Source organism: Micromesistius poutassou (genome assembly GCF_964030765.1).
Source record: "Micromesistius poutassou genome assembly, chromosome: 14".
Taxonomy (NCBI): Eukaryota; Metazoa; Chordata; class Actinopteri; order Gadiformes; family Gadidae; genus Micromesistius; species Micromesistius poutassou.
The window spans coordinates 17,102,791-17,123,363 of record NC_140284.1 but is presented as its reverse complement, the minus strand read 5'-3'; the positions used below and the strand labels follow the sequence as shown (position 1 = coordinate 17,123,363).

At 48.3% G+C, this 20,573-nt stretch overlaps 1 protein-coding gene across 1 annotated transcript in view; it reads left to right on the top strand.

Moving 5' to 3' along the window:
• LOC311358564 (low-density lipoprotein receptor-related protein 1B-like) overlaps positions 1 to 20,573 on the top strand; it is a gene marked incomplete at its 3' end in the record, with an annotated part of 248,406 nt that overhangs the window by 194,858 nt on the left and 32,975 nt on the right. Inside the window, 16 exon segments of the mRNA XM_084478639.1 lie at positions 1,699 to 1,818; positions 2,877 to 3,005; positions 3,658 to 3,780; positions 4,054 to 4,194; positions 4,810 to 4,997; positions 6,881 to 7,064; positions 7,579 to 7,664; positions 10,222 to 10,344; positions 12,525 to 12,706; positions 13,036 to 13,235; positions 13,814 to 14,002; positions 15,148 to 15,296; positions 15,729 to 15,822; positions 16,974 to 17,090; positions 17,411 to 17,530; positions 18,662 to 18,781. Of these exon segments, the coding sequence (XP_084334765.1) occupies positions 1,699 to 1,818; positions 2,877 to 3,005; positions 3,658 to 3,780; positions 4,054 to 4,194; positions 4,810 to 4,997; positions 6,881 to 7,064; positions 7,579 to 7,664; positions 10,222 to 10,344; positions 12,525 to 12,706; positions 13,036 to 13,235; positions 13,814 to 14,002; positions 15,148 to 15,296; positions 15,729 to 15,822; positions 16,974 to 17,090; positions 17,411 to 17,530; positions 18,662 to 18,781 (2,265 nt within the window).

The window sequence follows — 20,573 nt, the reverse complement described above, 5'->3', positions numbered from 1 at the left end:
AAAGCACTCACAAAGTGACAAAATCGGGCAACTTTGCAACCAGGCATAACTATTATTTATCATATTATATAGAATTTATCAGCATTAAACAGCTTATAGCCAACCGGTCGGGCTGTATGTTTAGGGTGGATTGACCTTCAAAGGCATGGACAAATTGAAGGGGCCGACTGCCGAGTTAATGCTTAAGAGTCCTCTTGAACCTCAATCAAAGTCGGAGTGCCTGAATTGCGAAAGCGGGGCGCCAAGACGAATGACGTAGTCCCAGTCCCTCGCGGAGTTCGTAAGGCGATTTGTCACGCGCCACAAGCAGACGACACGAACCGGCCGTCCACAGAAACGCTGCGGCCAACCCGGGACTATCAATTCTGTGTTATGCATGTACTGTGTATACACTGTACACATGAACGCTGTGCGCGCCAAATCAAACAGTGGAGACACACACATACACGCATACACATCCCCAGTTCTTGGAAATTCATTTATCGTTGTCAATTTTATTCATATCTTATCAAATTAATTTTCTTTCTTCAAATTGGCTGTGAATGCAGCTAGATTAGTGCATGACACACTTCCATTCCTTTATCTGGAAGCCTCATTGGCACCAGTGTGAGAAGATAACATCTCAGAGCTTCAATAGCTTATTTTAGGACTGCTATGAATTGCGCCACAAATGCCATTAGAACTTTGGAATTGCTTTTTTCAGAACAAATCGACAATATTCCCATTTCTCAGAGTTAATTATCATATAAAAAGCTTCAGCCATTGATAATCTAACGGAAAAGGGAATGTGGTTTGGGGAAAATGTCATTACATCATTGAAATTCAGAGTTTCTCATCTCATAACAGGGAATATCTGTCAGAGAACTAAGTGTAATATGCTTTTCCTCAGAGAAAGACAAAATGGAAAAAAAACTGAAATATGAAAGGCTGCCTTTGATAGATTTCACTCCAACATAGAACCACTATTTTGATCATATATTTGAAGCAGCTGTTGGCATTTGAAATGCAAATCTGGTATGTCACGCAGGAAATCTAAATAATCAGGATGCACAGACGCCGGTATGTCACATCTATCTCATCATGACCTTCCCTCCGCCTTTCAAAGCAAGTGACGTTAAAGGGGGTGCGTCAGGAAAGAGGAACCAACGCAGAAACCAATGCCCCTTTAAGTGACGGAAATAGCCCAAACACAAGTTAATGTTTTAACGTTAACAAGTTTTTTTTTAACACATCCCTTATCACATCCCTACGCTGGTCTCATGCTCATTGCCCACAAAGACCTACACTCTGTCCTAACCCCTGCCTACCGCACACACCTCCAGCCGCCAGCCCCAAAGGGGACAAAGAGAATAATAATTTTCTCAGATCGATATTCGATATCATCTCTTGTCAGGGGGTAAACAAAAAGTTATATTTTGAATGATGCCCATGCAGCCCAGTAACAGTCTGCAACCAAAACAAGAGTAAATGTAATATACTGCACGCCGCGGCCCGGGCAGCAGTGGGCCACCACAACAAACAGCTGGAAAACAAACTACGAAACACAACCGATAACCCCCGCACAGTTGTTGCTGGAAAACCCAAAACAAAAACAGAAAAGTCTGTATCGCACAGCGTGCTGCTCTCGCTCACAGTCGCTCAATCAATGGTTGATTTTCTCCTTGGTTTTAAACCATTAAACCCCTCTGCTCTGCGTAGACTCGTCCTGCCTGTGGAACCAGTTCGCCTGCTCCAAGAACAAGTGCATCGCCAAGCAGTGGCTCTGCGACGGCGAGAACGACTGCGAGGACGGCCTCGACGAGAGCTTGCAGATCTGCGGTGAGTCAGTCGAAACATCACCTCCTTCCCTCCGTCCCCCCCACCCCCCCACCCCCGCGTCTCTCACTGACCTGTCACCAGGAGAGAGAAAGAAAGAACGTTAATGAGACAAGCGTGGGAATTTCTGATTATCCCAGAACAGGCGGCCAACCTGGCAAATGGATTTTTTTCTTTTATCAAGGCGGCCCAGGAGGCAAAGACTTTTGCAACGGTATGAAAGGGATGTACCTGTAATGAATGACCTCCTAACGAAACGTAGGAAAACAAGAGGGATCCTCCAGTCACAGGAAGAGAGAAGTGTTACTGTGAACATTGTTAAATAATTGGATTGTAATGAAATGTCGAGGAAACTTTAATGAAATTGCCCACAGGGCTTTTTTTTTGCATGTGCACAATTCAAACAAAAAACCCAGGGAAATGCGCTTAAGCTCAGTCCACTTAATTCACCGTTGTGTTTACTTTTATATCAAAGCTCGGGGGGAGGATTCTTTGGTTTCAGCTTAACAAGGCAAGCATGTCCCTTCCACGCCATCCCCGGAAATCCCTCGATGCACAATGTAATGAAATGTAGAGAAGCCGTCCAAATCTACTCCCAAGTATAATAACTGTCGTAACACAAAAGAAAACTATACTCCGATGGTGCTTTAACATGTGACATTATTTCCTTCTGACTCTCCATGTCTGGCTCCCTCCGTGCTTTTCTCTCCTCCATGACATTGTCTCTTTACTGACACTTTCACCATTTCGCCTCATAGCATAATTGCTTTTTACATCCCACAACCACTATCTGCCTAATCTAGTCTAGTGGACTCATATTTTGACGGTAAATGAAAGATGAACCTTAAAATATAACTAATATAGTAATAATAATATAGTAATAATCATGCTACGAGGCTAACGATGAGCTTCAGCTCCTCAATGTTTATGAACGAGCCTCCGTAACGCAACCTCCATTGTCGTATCGGCGCCGCAGAGCGTTGGTGTCTGTGGCTGTTTCCTGTTGTATAAATGCTATAAACGGAATACAGTGAATGATGAATCCGTTGTGGCGGGTCCAGGCTCCGTGACGTGCGCGCCGGGGCTCTTCAGCTGCCCGGGGTCCTTCGCCTGCGTGCCCAAGCGCTGGCTCTGCGACGGCGAGCGGGACTGCCCCGACGGAAGCGACGAGCTGTCTGCGGCCGGCTGCGGTGAGTCCCGCGCCACTACCCGAACTGACGAACCGACGAACCGCCCTACACCGGGGCCGGCCTGTAGCAGCGCTGGGGCTGTTTGAATCCCTACCAGACAGCTACCGGGTTCGATCCCCGTCGCACGTAGCAAGCCTCTGGTGTCTCTTAAATGACATGTGTTTTTAACGTGTACGTCCCTTAGGATGTGAGCGTCGATAAGAGTGTGACAATGACTGTGTACTGTAATGGTATTAAATAGGGATGATTGGCTGATGGGGATTATGAATAGTGCAGCTTTTGAGTCGCTGGTGGTGGATGTAGTGTAATTACAACGTTGACGTGTAATCCATTTTTTTTTTTCCCACCACCATAAAACATGCCCCGTTTCCCGATTCACCCGGCGTTCCTTCCGACGCACTGACACGCTCGGCATCCAATCTTTGAGTCGGATCTGTTGCCCCAGCCATCTGGATCTTTCTGTATGCTAATCGCCTCAAAAGTTACAACCAATCAGGGAACATCATGTTTATTTCTTTGCCACTTCTCTTCTCTCGCTGGAAAAAAAAAAAAAAAAACGTCTACGTTCGGTTTTGCATGCGCGCCTCTCGCGACGAGTCCCAGACGAACGCAGTAACAAACACAGAGCCTCTGTCTCTCTCCCGCGCGCCAGCGCCCAACAACACGTGCGACGACAGCTCGTTCCGCTGCCGCAACAAGGCCTGCATCCCCCAGCGGTTTGTCTGCGATCACGACGACGACTGCGGAGACGGGTCTGACGAGTCGGTCGAATGTGGTGAGTCGGTTTCTCTCTCACTCCCTTCCCCCCCTTTTTTTTTTCCCCAGCCCGGGGTGGGCTGTTTCACACTTTTCCTTTTACCCCTTCTCAGCGCCATTGACAGGCAGCCGCTCAGAAGTCGAGTCAGGCTACCGAGCTTATCTGTCGCCGAGTTGGGTACCGTCAGTTCTGACATGGGGCCTACCCCCCCGCGCCTCCCTCCTCCTCCTCCTCCTCCTCCTCCTCCTCCCCTCTGTCCCTCTTCCCTCTCTGTCTCTTGTCTCCTTGCAGTCTATCGCTCCTGTGGATCGGAGGAGTTTCGCTGCAGGGACGGCCGCTGCCTCCTCAGCTCTCAGTGGGAGTGTGACGGCCACGCCGACTGTCCCGACCGCTCCGACGAGCTGCCGCTGAACCTCAAGTGTCTGGCCGCAGGTACGGCCGCCGCCCCACCGCTGTTCGCCGCTGTCGGCTCGCTGTTGGCGCTCAGCGGGAGGGGGCTGGGGGGGGGAGGAGGGGGCGGGGGGGGGGAGGGGGCGGGGGGGGGCTCTTCGTCAGTGTCAATCTGACAACCGCCCCCAGGAGGAGATTTTCCCTGCGAAGGGATTTGGAATTTATCCGAAAAATAAGGCAAGCGATTAGACTTGTCGAGTCCGTCTTTATCGCCGACATTGGCGCGATTTTGCGCTCGCCAATTCGTGCCAGGAGCTCGGAGCGGTCCTCACGATGTACCCTACCGTGGCGTTCTTTTGAGCCGTTATCAATATTGATCTGTCATAAACATTTAAAAAAAGACGGTATTTTTCCAACATGTGCCAAAAGTGCCCTGGGACAATTTCCAAAAGACGCCGTGAATGTAATACAAAAAATCAAATAAAAACCTTGTCAAAAACCAGACGTCTCTTACCCGGGCGCCCGTGTGTTCTTTCTCCGCCCCCCCCCCGCCCGCCTCCGCCCCCCCTGCGGTGATCAACCACGTTTTCCTCCTCCTCCTCCTCCTCCTCTGTGTCCATCATCGTCTCTCTGCTTCCTTCCTTCCTCCCCCCCTAGGGAGCCTGTGCAACGGCTCCTTCTTCATGTGCTCCAACGGCCGCTGCATCGCGCAGGCCAGCCTGTGCGACGGCCGCTCCGACTGCGGCGACGGCTCAGATGAGCGGAACTGCAACGTCAACGAGTGCCTGAACCGCCGCGTCAGCGGCTGCACGCAGGACTGCCAGGACCTGCCCGTGGGATACAAGGTAGCGGGGTAGCACCGGACACACGCCCAGTCCCTCCCCCCCCCATCGACTCTCGGGGGCCTTGTCCTCCCATGAGCCCCGACACAAGGCCAAGCCACGGCACGTGAGCTTCCATAGATATATATATATATACTGTCGAGATATCGCATTCGGCTTCTAAGCGTGCGTCAACAATCTTGCCGCGGGGTAACCGCCCATCTGAATGAATGGACGGATGGATCGATGGGACAGAGGTCCTTTCACACTCAAAATCACTCTAAATCGCCTTCTTTTAAGGCAATCTTCAAGCGGGTTGGTTTCTGACAGGTCAGATGTGTAATGACAGTAAGAAAAAATATATATATGTATTTTTACTAGCATTACCACGAACACACGTTCGACCCGACCCGCTTGAAAATTGCCTTAAAAGACGGCGATTAAGAGTGATTTTGACAGGGAAAGGACCTCTGTCCCATCGACGTTCATTCGTTCAGGTGGGTGGTTACCCCGCGGCAAGATGGCGGCGGCATTGACGCATACGTTCCACTGAATAGCGCAGCTCAGGCGATATCTAGTCAGTATATATATATATCTACAGTATGATGAGCTTCTCCCATCAGATACATAATTAAACACAGCGTTGAGGTGAAACACGACGGACATGTGGATAACGTGTATCTGCGGGCCTATTGTGCTGTTGTCATTCCCTTAACGGTATCCGATTTTGAGCTACACCCGTCAACCAACTTTTCATTTTTCTTTCATTTTTCCCGACCTCAGTTCCCTCCAAGTATTACGTCAGAAGTTTGGAAGTGCTTGTTCCTCCATCTTTAATCCATCTAGAGGGATCGTCTGTGGCGTGGGCATGAATGATTAATGAGAGATAATAAATAAAGCCCCGCTGTCTACATGATAGAGCGCGCACACACACACACACACACACACACACACGCACACACACACACCACCCGTGCGTGCATGCAGAACACACACACACGTGCACATAGCACACACACACACACGCAGCCATAAATTATTTGGATGTTAAAACAGCGACCTTGATGGCTGTAATGTGGTTCTGAATAGCACGGGGGAGAATGCCAGAGCCGGCGTGTTTTAAGCACATGGATCTGACAGGCGGGTTAGCGCAGTGGGGGTAGCGGGGGGGGAGTGACCTGTGTGTGTGTGTGTGTGTGTGTGTGTGTGTGTGTGTGTGTGAATCTGGGTCAAGGTCCACATCGCACTGCCGCGATCTAGCGGTCATCACCGTTGTCAGAGTAGAGTGTCTGTCTGCCACCCCCCCCCCCCCCCCCCCATGCCCCACCACACACACACACACACACACACACACATACCCCTTCTCCCTTCCACCTTCCTCACCCCACCCCCATGCCACCCCCAAGCTCATGGCTTAAAAAATAATGGCAGTGATGACATTATCCCACACACACACACACACACGCAGACACACACACACACACACACACACACACACACACACACAGTGTTGTTTGTGGCATAGGGGGGTTATCCCTCCCTAGCCTGGACATACAGATCAGCACCAGTGAGACTTGAAGGCTATAACTTTGGATAAGGAAGGGATTTGAACTGGCTCTAGTGCAGCTGATAGAAGCACTTTTTTATTTTCGCTGGGGGGTTGGCTGGCTAGACCAGAGTATATATAAACAGTATATATACGGTGCCATATACTGTATAATATGCTATTCAGTTGCACCGTTATCAGTCCGTATGCTATGACTATACCACGACAATCCTGTCATCATATTTGATTTGAAAACAAAAGCGTACGTTTGTGTGCGGACCAAGAGAACGCAGCCTTTCACCGCCCACCACAAACGGTCCGGCGGTGTCTCTTGACTTGTGTCCGCCCCCCCCTTCCCCAGTGCAAGTGCTGGCCGGGCTTCCGGCTGAAGGACGACGGGAAGACGTGCGTGGACGTGGACGAGTGCTCCTCCAGCCTGCCCTGCAGCCAGCGCTGCATCAACACCTACGGCTCCTACAAGTGCCTGTGCGTGGACGGCTACGAGGCGTTGGAACGCAGCCCCGACGTCTGCAAGGCTCTGTCAGGTGAGCCTCGCGGCGGGCACCGCCGTCGGCAACGTGTCCCCGGGACAGGGGTTTGAATCTCAGACGAAAGGTTTACGGCTCCTTGAAGTGCGCGTGACGTCGTACTTTTTTTGTTCTACCCCAAAAAACTTGCTCTACATTTCACCTTCCGCAAATGTTCCACGGCCGTGTCATCAAGCGTTGAGCTATCAAATTAGATTTCCGGAGAAGGAGAACACAATCTATCTGAGGCTATTTATCTGTCAACCTTGTTTTGTCAACGGTTGTCATGGTACCAATGGCGGTACAGTACAGTACATTTTTCCAAACTAGTCCATGGCCGTCCTCCATTTGAATAATACATGTATGCTGGAAGTAGCCCAACAATCCAGCACGTGAGAGAGTGCCTCAAGGCCCCAACGGAGGGGAAATATGAAAAACATTCAGACAACTCGGTGGTCGATGGTGAACCTATGTTGGTTGAAGTCCTTTGTCGGTAATATCGAGCCATACACTCCCTTTCCCTCTCTCCCAGCCGAAGAGCCTTTCCTCATCATGGCAGACCACCATGAGATCAGGAAGCTGAGTGTGGATGGCTCCAATTACACCATTTTGAAACAGGTGAGAGATGTCTGCTTCACTTCAAGTGTTTTGAAAAGCGTTGCGCAGCACACCTCAAAAACACACCTCAGCATTTTAACCACGCGCGCAAAAGATCACGAATAAAAGGTTTCAAACGACTGTTGTACTAATGTTTTTACTTGGGTGGTGTGGCGATGAATACAGTACAGTGCGAATGTGTCACCTTTTGTTTTAGCAATAGAAACCCCTCTTGTGGGTATTTGTTATTCAAATGAGCCTTCCACCAACAGATGCAACTGTATTATTTTCAGTTTACAATCTGGCCAATTAAAAATAAATGATGGGAGGAAGAACTAAATGAGTGATTCATTTACACCTTTTTTGTTAACGTCGTGGATGTTGTCGCGTTGATGCCTTTTTATTTACAGAGAATCTTTTTTTTGGAATCCACATGACCCATGACCACGGTTGATAGTAACTACAGAGTCAAACACGCGGTTAAGCAGCAGAGTGCTATCACTACAATACACGCCACGTCAAGGCGACCTAACAAGAGCGACGGAGTTGGGCTCTCATACCACTTAGTGCAGTCATTTTATGCAACAACAATTAAGATGTGGCGTGGATCAGATAACCAGGGCGCCGGTCGAGGCCACTTTGAGAACACTCTAATTTCCTGCTCATTTCAGTGGGTCACTGGTGCTGAGGAGTAAGCCATTTTATGCGCTTGGTTTTTATGTGTTCGTTTAAGAGCCTCGGCATAATGGCTCCTGATCTAAAAATTGATTTTCATGCTGTCTTTTTATCCGGGCTTTTTATTTTTAATTTTTCAGTTTCATTTATTAGGTTAATATTCTGTTTTTTTTTTATGGGGGTACACTTATAACAAACTTTCAGATTCTTTTAAGATTGGTACTTTAAAGCTCAGTACACTGTCACACTCTCACACTCTCCACCGACGGGACATTCTGGGTTCAAGCTAGGATTTACTTTCCAAAGCTGTTATATCAGGGAGCTAAAACTAGTAAGCCCGTTTTGCATGTGAGACCTTTTACTCATTCTTAATGTCACCTCAAAACTGGCATGCGCCTGGGAGTGTGTCGTTAAATAAACGAGTGCATTACCTTCCTTGGTATCCTACTCTGGTAATATCCCAAATAGCGATTACATAACCCCATTGTAGGTGTGTAATGTAGCATAATGTCCTCTGACGTCAAGGGGGCTTTGGCAATGACAATATGTGTCTGCTGATTCCTGCACTATGATGCTAGCTCCCACTGAGCCCCCCTCCCTCCGCCCATGGAGAAAAGATATTTCCATAATCGACGGGTCGCAGTAGGGCCGTCCCGGCCGGGGCTTTGAGTCTGTCTGTTAATTATCACAAATCACCATCTGGGATTTAAATGAAGCCCCTCTCCGTCCCCATTGTCTCCTCCCGGAGCCCCGTTATGCTCTCGTTTAGCTTCCCGACGCTCCTGCGTCCGAGTGTTCTCGCCAGCCACAATTCACTTTAATGGCCGCGCGCCTCTCTTTAATGGAAGCCAGAGTGGGAGATATGCATATGTTTCCGCTAAGTGGTCCTGGCAGGATACTCTGTTGACCTCACCTCACTTTACCACGCCGTTACTTACTTTGCGCCGTTCAGGGGACGGCTTCGCACCGCTCTATGTAGATCTCCCAACGAGACGATTGCGTTTAACGACGTTGCCAGCCTCGGCCGCTCTCTGCGCCAGGCGCCACCCGGGCGTGAGTGACGTCTGCAGACGTGGCAACCGCCGCGGGCTCTCGCCGTAGCCGCCGCCGCAGCCACTGCAGCCACTGCAGCCACTGCAGCCACTGCAACCACTGCAGCGAGAGTCTTCACGAGTGTTGTCGACAGGAATAGGACTCGGTTCGGGTCGTGTTGGCACCTGCAGGCGGCGGCATTCCCGGTCGCATGAAGCCATCCGATATCGCCTGTCAGAATCCCGTCCCGTTCGATGCCTCTGCTTTGATCTCCGTCCTGCGTCTCCCTCTGCGCTGTAGCTCACTGGGTTGTGGTTGGATGTGGGGAATATGAAACAAATTTGATGGTAAACTCGAATGGAGGAAAGCTGGAAGTTAAGCATCCTTATTAACCCTGTCTGTTGGCGTGTTTTGTTGCCGCGGCGGTTGCCATGCAGAAAGCAGGAATAGCTTTCAATTAAACGGACAGCTCCTCTGCTGTTTGTCCCAACAGCTGCTGCCGGCATCTGGCTCCAGCACATTGTACAACAGTAGATCCTGCTCATTAGGGAAAATGAGTGTGTGTCAAAAGTTTGGTCTAAAATTAAATCAAAATAGTATGATGCATGAACTCACTATCTGTCAGTCATTATCCCCTATTATTCTTTGTCATCTGCACCTCTATGTGTGTGTGCACGCACATGTACACACACAATCCGGCACAACTACAATCCCACGACGCACGCCGTAGTATTCTCATAGCAGAAAGCCTTCACCACTCTTTACCCTGAATACAACGTGTATCCACATCGGAAAACAAACCACGCCTTTCTCCTTCAACACGACTCTCTCTCTCTCTCTGTGTGTCTCTCTCCCCGCCTGTAATCCCCAGGGCCTGAACAACATCATCCACATAGACTTCGACTACAGGAAGGAGTTCATCTACTGGGTGGACTCCACGCGGCCCAGCGGACGGAAGATCAACCGGATGCGTCTCAACGGGAGCGACCTCAAGGTACCCAAGGGGGGGTCTGTTCACCACGCGGACCCCCACCATAATGGTGTCCGGTGTCACTCATTTCCCGACCCCCCCCCCCCCCCCCCCCCCCCCACCCCCCCCCGCTCTAGTCATGTCCTCCTCTGCGTCAATACGCGCTGCTCTTTTTGACGGCTGCACATTCTTTTTCTTTTTCTCTTTTTTGCTTTTTTAATCTCGTGGTGCCATCTAATTACGGATCTGCAAGTCATTAACGATTATGCTCTATCCAGCCCTGCGTCAGTAGCCCGGATCTGTCCATTAGTGTCAAGCTGAAGACTTGTGTCTTCCCCCTGCCTTTCTTTTATTTATTTTATAGATGTTATAATGGCGTTTAAGTGCCTGCAGCCAGCAGCCTGCCTGCTTTGTAATGAATGTAAATGAATGGCAGTGGTAACTCGGGTGGCCTTAAGACAGAGGTAACCCAGCTTCAAGGCAATCACCAAGGTCTGCCCGGGTCAGCGGATCACAGCCTAGCCAACGGGACGCTCAGTACATATTAGCATTGGTGTGCGAGTTGGTGGGTTGTGGCAGGGAGGGGGGGGGGGGGGGGGGGGGGGACAAAATGCTAATTTGGCTGAATGAACTCCCCTTTTCTCTGTTTCAGCCCACAGCTCTGTGTGAGCACAAACTGTTTAAGATACAAATCAGCCCTCAAACACAGTGACTAATTAGCGTAGCCACGGAAACCCCATGCCAATCCGCCCACCCTGCAATGAGTAAGTGGAGGGCTGGCCATTAAAACGAATGAAATAGATCCATTATTATGGACTTGTTTTGCCCACATATAACAGCATCAGCTATGGCTCACACCATTGTGCAAACAGATGATGTGGCGAAACTGTCAGTAGCAATGATTTATTATTTAAAACGAAAAACCCACTACTGTTGTGACAGAAAACACTAATGACTTTTTTTTCTTTAAAAACGGAAGTATTGCTCGTCTTTAGCGTGCATGATTGATCACTAAACAAGCACCAAGGGCACTTTTCAAGACACCTGTTTCGCTTTGCTAAACATAAAACTCTTGTCAGCCCCAAGGTGATTCCTATTTTTTTTTTTTCTCTTCGGGGGAGGGGGATGTTGTTTGGAAAACCACGGGCCGAGTACTTTGGTGTATTCAGCTGTTTGTTTATGTGTTTGATGAGCTACATTTTAAAATGTTGACATTTCCCGCAGCTTAACTTTAATTTCCACATCAAGCGATGAAGTGAAACCATTCAGAGAGATGCTAGCGCTGGGGGAGTGAAAGCCTTGAATGTTGAATGCAATCTCTCCTTTTTTCCCCCTGGGTTGAGGGGGGGCGCTATGATGGAAACCTCTCGATCTGTGACATTTGGAGCCCACTCCTTGAAGCTACATTGAGATGGAAGAGATGCTGTATAAGAGGGGGTCTATTCTATTGCCAATGCTATATATTTTCTTGCAAATGATGACAGAGAAGACCTCAAAGCATATTGTGTCCCTTAATGGCAGATTGCACGGGTGACGAGAGTTTGAAACAGTGTTTTTTAAGCCATCGTTTTCATCTGCCAGCTGGCGTGAGCACTGTTTATTCCAGGCAACTGCTTTTTCTCCCCTTCAAATTCAAAGGCGAGGCTATCTCAATGATGGAACGCTGGGATGTTGATGGAATGTTCCAGAATTCATTATTTTTTTCCTTTCATCATGGAACTGCTCTCAGTCAGACATTGTTTAATAAGTTGTCCCCTACATCGTTGTTTCACTCGCTACTCATTTTCCTCCTGCATATCAATGATTTTATTTTTTGCTGCTTTTCAACCCATAACTTGTTTAAAATGCTAATTCCCTGTACGTCTCTGCCGTTAAATAGCAGAAGTGGTAGTAGCAAATATTTAACAGCATAACGATGTGGAAGCTCTCACTGGGCTTTAACATTGGAACTTCTGCCATCTGTTTGTCAATAAGCTAAACTGAACGATGCGTGGATGTGCAGAATATATATATATGTATATATTTGTATTGGTTTTAGACTTATACTGACCTTTACCCACAGCTTGCTGTAGAGGATACACTCAGAATAGTGAAAACTGTGATTGTGGAATACAGGTGATGTATTGTAGTTGATAGTTGGCTAATCGGCACACACAACAAAGTTCAACATGGACTCACCGATCCAATGGAATCCACGTCCTCAGGTCGTCCACAAAACGGCGGTTCCCAGCGCCTTGGCGGTGGACTGGATCGGGAAGAACCTGTATTGGTGCGACGTGGAGAGGAAGACCATGGAGGTCTCCAAGGCCAACGGCCTCTACCCCACCATCCTGATCAGCTCCGGACTCAAGACCCCCACCGACCTGGTCCTCGACCCCCAGACCGGGTAGGCCCCCGGTCCTTTCACGCCCCAAAGCACGCCGCACCAACAAGGGCACACACACTTGTTGCTGCACAGCGTCCACACACACTCACACACACACACACACACACACACACACACACAACACAACACAAGCAATATTTCCTGAAGATTGATCGTCGCTCTGACTCGCAGTGAACCTGCTGATGAATAATTCACGGCAACATGGCGCGCGGGGGGCCTTGGCGTCCGCACACTTATCACGTCTGTAATGTTAAGGGCCATGTTAATCTGGTTTCCATGTCATTATTCACGGGCGGGGTTCTGACTCGTTGGAACCTGTCCACCACCAGGTACGTGTTCTGGGTGGACTGCTGCGAGTCGCCGCACATCGGGAGGATCGGCATGGACGGCAGCGGCCAGGCGGTCATCATCGACACGGAGATCTATAGCCCCATGGCGCTCACCATCGATTACACCACTAAGCGGCTGTACTGGGCCGACGACAATCACATCCTGTTTGCCAACATGGACGGCACCCAGAGACGCAAAGGTGAGCCGCGTATTTTGGCAATGCGGACGGACAATAATTGGCCACTTAGTTTGCGTAAATCTTGGACGCTGATGAGTTGTAATTCAAACAGCCGGCTGTTGCGCTGACGACGCCATTCAATCCGGGACATAAATTATTCCTGAAACTATTAATATCTAATCGGCATCAGATGGGATCCATCGGCGTGCTCAGATTAATGACAGAATATTGAGGGATTGACATGATTTATGAAGTAATTTAAACCTCTGTCACCATGGCTTTGCATAACATAAATTGTTCATGTTTCAGTTGGGAAATAAAGGTTATCATGAGCGGCATCTCAAGGACTTCCCCACATGGGCGCTCAAGTCATGGGCTTCTATAATATATCAAATTACAACAAGAAATTGTTTTTAATTTGATCATCCAAAGTTTCACGCAGTGGTGCCACTTTGGAAGGTGATGCATACAGCAACTGGTTCCCATGCACAGTGAGGGAGTGGGGTGGGGGTGGTGGCTGCTAGGTATCAAATGTGATTTATTCCATTGGATCACTGTCTCCCCGGGATACCCACTGCCCTTTATTTCCCTGCCTTCAGTGTCGTACGATCACATCCAAGGGGTGATGGCCCTGACCCTGTTTGAGGATTTCGTGTACTGGACGGATGGGAAATCCAAGTCACTGCGCCGGGCACACAAGACAAGCGGCGCCAAGGCCATTGAACTCCTCAACTCATGGCAAGCGATCAAATCCATCAAAGTCTACCATTCCCTGCGGCAGCCCGAAGGTAGGAGAAGGCTGAGAGACAGCACACCTGTTGTTCGTTCCCCTCCGGCCTCCTTTTAATTGATGTGTGTGTAACGTGTGTCCGTGATGCTCCTGCTGCTGGTGCCGGCTCATGTCTGTTCGAAGCTGTTATATATTACTATATTATGTTTGTATAGAGGCATGTGTTTCTATGTTAATACCATTTCTAACACTGCAGTTCATCCATAAACTGCAATTGCAATCATGCAACAGACATGTCAGGCGGCGATGGGTACAATCCGGGTACAAGCCTGATCCGACGTCCCGACGTTCGTAATCGCCGACAATGCTGAACGCTTTTCTGAGACGGCAAAATGGTGTTGGAATCAGGCTGAACTTGTGTAGCCTGATCCCGGCATTAAGCGGCTTAGCTTACCTAATTGTAAGATTGTAAAAGCCGCTGCTCTGGAACTAGCAGCCATTCCTTCTAACCCCTTAGTTTGGCTTTAATAATTTAGTTTTGGCCTTCAAAGAAAAGTTTGGATGATTCAAGGCTGGCTCTGATGAGAAAAGACAATCTTGGGGACCGCCCACCATCGCTCAACAACACATCCCACTTGTTATGCAAAGTGGAGGAAGCCACACAAAGCACCTCAGATAATCACTGTCCTTCGTTTTCTCCTCAGCGGAGCCATTACGGCCCGCCACCGCTTCGGAAGGAGCGCTGACACGTCCAAGGCCTTTCCAAATACTATATATGGCGACCACAAAATCGAATCATAACAGCGGCAAGGCTTGTCATTGGGCCAAAACACACACACACACACGCACGCACGCACACACACACACACACACACACACACACACACACAAACACGCACGCTGGTGGTCGTGCAAGGGTTGCCCTCCCCGGGCACACATCCCTGAACGTATCTTGTATTCGAGTATGAAATTGTCTTTTGGATGTGGTTGCCATGTAAGCCTGTACAGGTTTCCGCCGCACCCACACTTTGTACTTTGTTTTAGCACTACGTGTTATTTTATACTTACACGTGAAATAACCTAAACTAAAAGAAACGTGTGCGGTGCTCACCGCTCTGCTCATTACGCCGCGCGAGCGCCGCACCGTCAGACGGCCGCGCCCCCTAATGTGATTCCCCGTTCGTGTGTTCGTTCCTTCCACAGTCCCCAAGCATCAGTGTCAGGTTGCCAACGGAGGGTGCAGCCACCTGTGTCTCCTGTCCCCCGGCGGGGAACACAAGTGCGCCTGTCCCACTAATTTCTACCTGGCGGCGGACAATAAGACCTGCCTGTCCAACTGCACCTCCAGTCAGGTTAGTTCGGGCCCTCGCACTATTACAGATGAGCGTCGGCGCTTTGTTGTTCGTTGCTACATCCCTCCCTAAAGGCAAATGAGTGGATGTTGTGTTTGTTGTTGTTGTTGTTCCCTATAGGGCGTACTCTTTTTGTTCCTGCCGGCTGCGGTATAGCTACCTAACAGGGCTTTGAAGTGCCTTCCTCTTGTTTTCCATGTTCATTCTGAATTTGATGGTGTGTGTGTGTGTGTGTGTGTGTGTGTGTGTGTGTGTGTGTGCGTGTGGCCTTTTGTGTGTGTGTTTGTGTGTGTGTGTGTGTGTGTGTGTGTGTGTGTGTGTGTGTGTGTGTGTGTGCAACAACAAGCCTGTTTGTGTACATGTGTTGACTAACTGTTTCTTTGTGTGTATTTGTGTGTGTGTGTGTGTGTGTGTGTGTGTGTGTCCCGACAGTTCCGCTGTGGGACCGACGAGTGCATCCCGTTCTGGTGGAAGTGTGACACGGTGGATGACTGCGGCGACGGCTCCGATGAACCAGCTGACTGCCGTGAGTGTGCCGGAATGCCGCCCGCTGTTGTCATGACAACCACTGGCTGCTTTGACCGATGCATGATCCCGCTCATATCAGAGTGACGGAAAAACAGATCGGATCGGATTTGTCAAACGCTTTTTAACTTATTTGATGTACCTTGAGTTTGTATATTACATGTGTTTCGAGTTTATTTGTGAGTTACTTAATGTTAGCCAGTGATAACACGCATTGGTTAAAAATGTGATATAAGTTTTGTATCATTTATAATATTATACTCCTCAACTAATTAAATACAGTTAGTGGAACAAACAAACATACTTAAAATATTCCCTTTTCGAATGTATTTTCCACATTGGAGGAAGCAGATATCATAAAAACAAGAAGGAACCAAGTCCAGTTCCAAAATTTGGAGATAATTTTCTCATCTGGACAGCAGATAACAGAATTGTCCTTCAGGACTTTTCTGGAGGTTTAAAATTCTCCCAGGAGAAGGCTGGAGCGTTAAAGTAAATCACAAAATTCTAACTCTAATGAATTAAGCGAGTCAGTGCTATCTTTCCTCGCCTTACTTTACCATCAGATCCTTCCACCAGGAGCAGGAATAATGTGTTTCCAGGGAATCAGTCTACTCACGACTGAATCCACTTCTTTCAAAGAACAGCCAAAGATTACCTGGAAAGGTTTCCGTCCAGTGTTTTTAAAACATGACCACGTCTGTTCCCAAGGAAAGAGTTGACGCATGATTGAAATTCCACAACTACAGCTCATAATGTCTAATTAGTAATAATCAAATTGGGATGTTAATGACTGGGATATTGTATATATATATATATATATAACTTTTAAACACATGACGTGGTATGGCATGACATCGTCATGCCATACCACGTCATGTGATTGAAAATTAAAAGTGATTGAAAACTAGCCTTTGTGCATTTACTGCTGCTGCAGAAAAACACATGACGCAAAGACATCCCTTCACATGGCTGTCCTTGTGCTTGTATACATATTTAATACACACTTACCCTTTTGTAGTGAATGGTTCCAACTAAGATCGGGATCATGTGGAAATGGAATCCTGTGGTAAGGAGATAAGGCTATGATTGATTGAAAATGTTAAACTTTCTTCTTCCTCTTTCCTCTTTCTTTCTCTTTCCCCCATAAAGCGGAATTCAAATGTCAACCGGGGCGCTTCCAGTGCGGCACGGGTCTCTGTGCGCTCCCCCCCTTCATCTGTGATGGAGAGAACGACTGCGGAGACAACTCGGATGAAGCAAACTGTGGTAAGGAGGGGGGCTCTGATGGAAGATGGAGTGAATCGTGTAACAATAGTTATTAAAACCCAAAACGAACAAAACGAACAAGTTTCACATAGATTTCACCAGTTCTGCACACGCACAGAAAGGAATACAAAGAGACAATTGTGCTGTGTTTCTGTTTAATCCCTGTTAAATCGAGATTGGATAGCCGGTGATGTTCAAATCGAAAATCTTAATGTATATAATACCAAGGTTTGCCTTGGTTTTTGCCTTAATGACTCCTTAAGCGTAATGAGCCTTAAGGACTATAACACCGCAATACAACACTGTTTCCCCTCCTCCAGAGACGTACATCTGCCTCTCGGGCCAGTTCAAGTGCAACCGGAAGCAGAAGTGCATTCCCCTGAACCTGCGCTGCAACGGTCAGGACGACTGCGGCGACGCCGAGGACGAGACCGACTGTCGTGAGTAGCGGTGCCGTGCGCGTCGATACGTCGCCGCCGTACGTCCAACTCCGTAGTCCGCACTCGTGCTTTGCAGTATTTCAGCTTTTTAGATTGGCCAGCATGCAGACAATGCAGCCTTTTCAGCCTTTTTCTTTCCTTTACACTGTGCCCCCTTTTTCCCGGACTCGAAGAGTTACTTGTCTTCATGCGACGCGCAGACTCTTTTCTTTTGTAGATTTCAATTCATTCCGCTTCAGAGCAAGAGCCGGCGCCACGCCGTTATGACACAATGCGTTGTGGGGCGTCGTCTGGGTATTAGATCTGTGTGAAGAGCAGGGGTGAGAACGGAATTACACCGCCATGATGTAATGCCATCTACCAGAACATCGCACCTCCATCAGGTGTTTCAGACTGCCACATGCGTCTTTGCGTGCGATTCTAGTCGAGGAGGTGAAAGAGCTGGGGGGTGGGTGGGGGTGCGGGGGGGGGGGTGGGGGGGGGGGGGGGGGTGTTGCTAAGCTCTAATTAAGGTGAAGGCTGATGAAGTGAAGCCACCGCATCAAGGCCTCAAGCGTGAACGGATGAGGCATTGAATTCTTTTTTTTTTGTTTTTGATCATCACACCATTGTAACGATACAATCCAGAACTACACATTATGATGTTATGAATTGCCGTCCTGCTTTCGGATAATAATGCGTTGAAATATCTAGATCAAACAAAAAAAAAGAGAGAGGCAGCCGCCAGTAGCATCCCCGGGGTATTTTACGTTTTTATGTCGTGACTTTATTTTAAATTATTATTTTAGTCGAGCGATGGCATGCTGAGTTACTGTTCACGTTATTGCATATCTCCACCCTCATCTCTACCGTCATATACACCCTCATGGCTCCACTCTCATCTCTACCGTCATATACACCCTCATGGCTCCACCCTCATCTCTACCGTCATATACACCCTCATGGCTCCACCCTCATCTCTACCGTCATATACACCCTCATGGCTTCACCCTCATATCCTCCCTCGACTCCACCCTCATGGCTCCACCCTCATATCCTCCCTCGACTCCACCCTCATGGCTCCACCCTCATGGCCCCACCGTCCTCTCCACCCCCCATCTCCACCCCGCCTCCCCATGTGTCCGTCCCCAGCGGAGAGCACCTGTTCCCCGGATCAGTTCCAGTGCAAGGCGTCCATGCACTGCATCTCCAGGCTGTGGGTGTGTGACGAGGACCCTGACTGCGCCGACGGCTCAGATGAGGCTAATTGCGGTGAGTTGTAAAAAAAACACCACTTGAACACTCTTGTTTTTGTCCCCCTTTTAGAGCTCAGTGGGGGAGAGAGAGAGAGAGAGAGAGAGGGAGGGAGAGAGGGAGAATTCTGATTAGGAAATTAACCAATTTAACACTTGGCTTCTTTTTCTGGTTTATTTGCCTCCCCAACTTCTCTTTCTCTCTTTTTTTCTTTTTTTTACTTTCCTTTTTTCTATCTATCTTTCTTTCTTTCCCTCACACCCCTCTTTCTCTCCCTCTCTCCCTCTCTCCCCCCCTCTCTCTCTCTCACTCCCCCCCCCCCCTCTCTCTCTCTCTCTCTCTCTCGCTCTCTCTCTCTCTCTCTCTCTCTCTCTCTCTCTCTCTCTCTCTCTCTCTCTCTCTCTCTCACCTTGAGAAAACAAGCGTGAAGGACTTCCATCTGTAGGTAGTCGGTGGTCACACAAACAGTCTCTTTAATTCTCTTTCAACCTACCCAGATACACATACCCACACAATAGTTTTGGTATTTATGGGTCGGCCCCATTTTCTTTCTTTTGACCAGGCAGAATACCTTGACAACGTATTGTGGCAGACAAAATAATGTGTCCATATTTTATTTTCGTTGAATTAAACCTGAGGTGTGTACCGTTAACAAAAAGTATCCTTTGATTGAAGATGGCACAGTCAGCCAATCAGCCATAGGCACACACAAACAAGTGAATCAACTGAATGTGAACAACCCCCTGGATCTCGAAAATGACACAAATGGCAAAAGGAGGAAATATTATGTATATTTTTTATCACATCTTTGATAGCGATCCTGCCTTGTCTTCTTCATATTCAATTCAGTGCCACAGTCCAATTCTCTCTCAATAAAACACAAACTACGGAACGATATACTGTATGCCCAAATGATATCTCTTGATCTACGTTTCCTTTTCATCTCTTGTTCAAAGCTCAAGTTGTTTTGCAAACACACATTCACAGCGTGTGTTTTGGCACAGTGTAGTAAATTTGTATATCGGACTACTTGACAACTTTGATTAGATGACGAATTCCATTTAGTTTTTCATTTCAGCAGCACTTTTTTTCAGGGGTTTTTTGTGTTTGGGAGAAAAAAATTTTAATATAAAAAACCTCATAAAGAAAAGTCCTCCTAGTTGGGTTTGAATCCTTTGACATGATAGACCTTGGTTGAGCCTTGTTAAACCTGCATTTTATGTTCTGTGTTTTGTTAAGGGCTACAGCGAACACATCGGCAATGCTCCTAACCATCTCTACAGTACATCAAATATTCATCAGCCAAACACCTCTGTCAACACATTGTGTGACACAGGAAAATAATGCTAATGTCGCGTCATCGTACTTTTCACTTTCAATTACCAGAGCCTGTAAAAAGAACTTTGGCTTGTGAGGATAGCATGGTAATGAGGCCAGATGAACTGTGTGTGTGTGTGTGTGTGTGTGTGTGTGTCTGTGTGTGTGTGCGGGTGTGCATGCATGCATGCATGTGTGTGTGTGTGTGTGTGTGTGTGTGTGTGTGTGTGTGTGTGTGTGTGTGTGTGTGTGCGGGTGTGCGTGCATGCACGTGTGTGTGTGTGTGTGTGTGTGTGTGATGGCACCGCTTTGTGCTGCGTCACGTCTCTCCTGCGCTACAACCGACTGAACAGTCGGTAATGAATTGCCGTCTTGCTCCCTCCACCCCCACCCTCACCCAAAACCCCACCCACCACACCCCACCCCTCTTCTATGTTCCTGTTGCTCCAGCCCGCTCACTCTTTCTTCCTCATGCTGTCACGACGGGGAATGG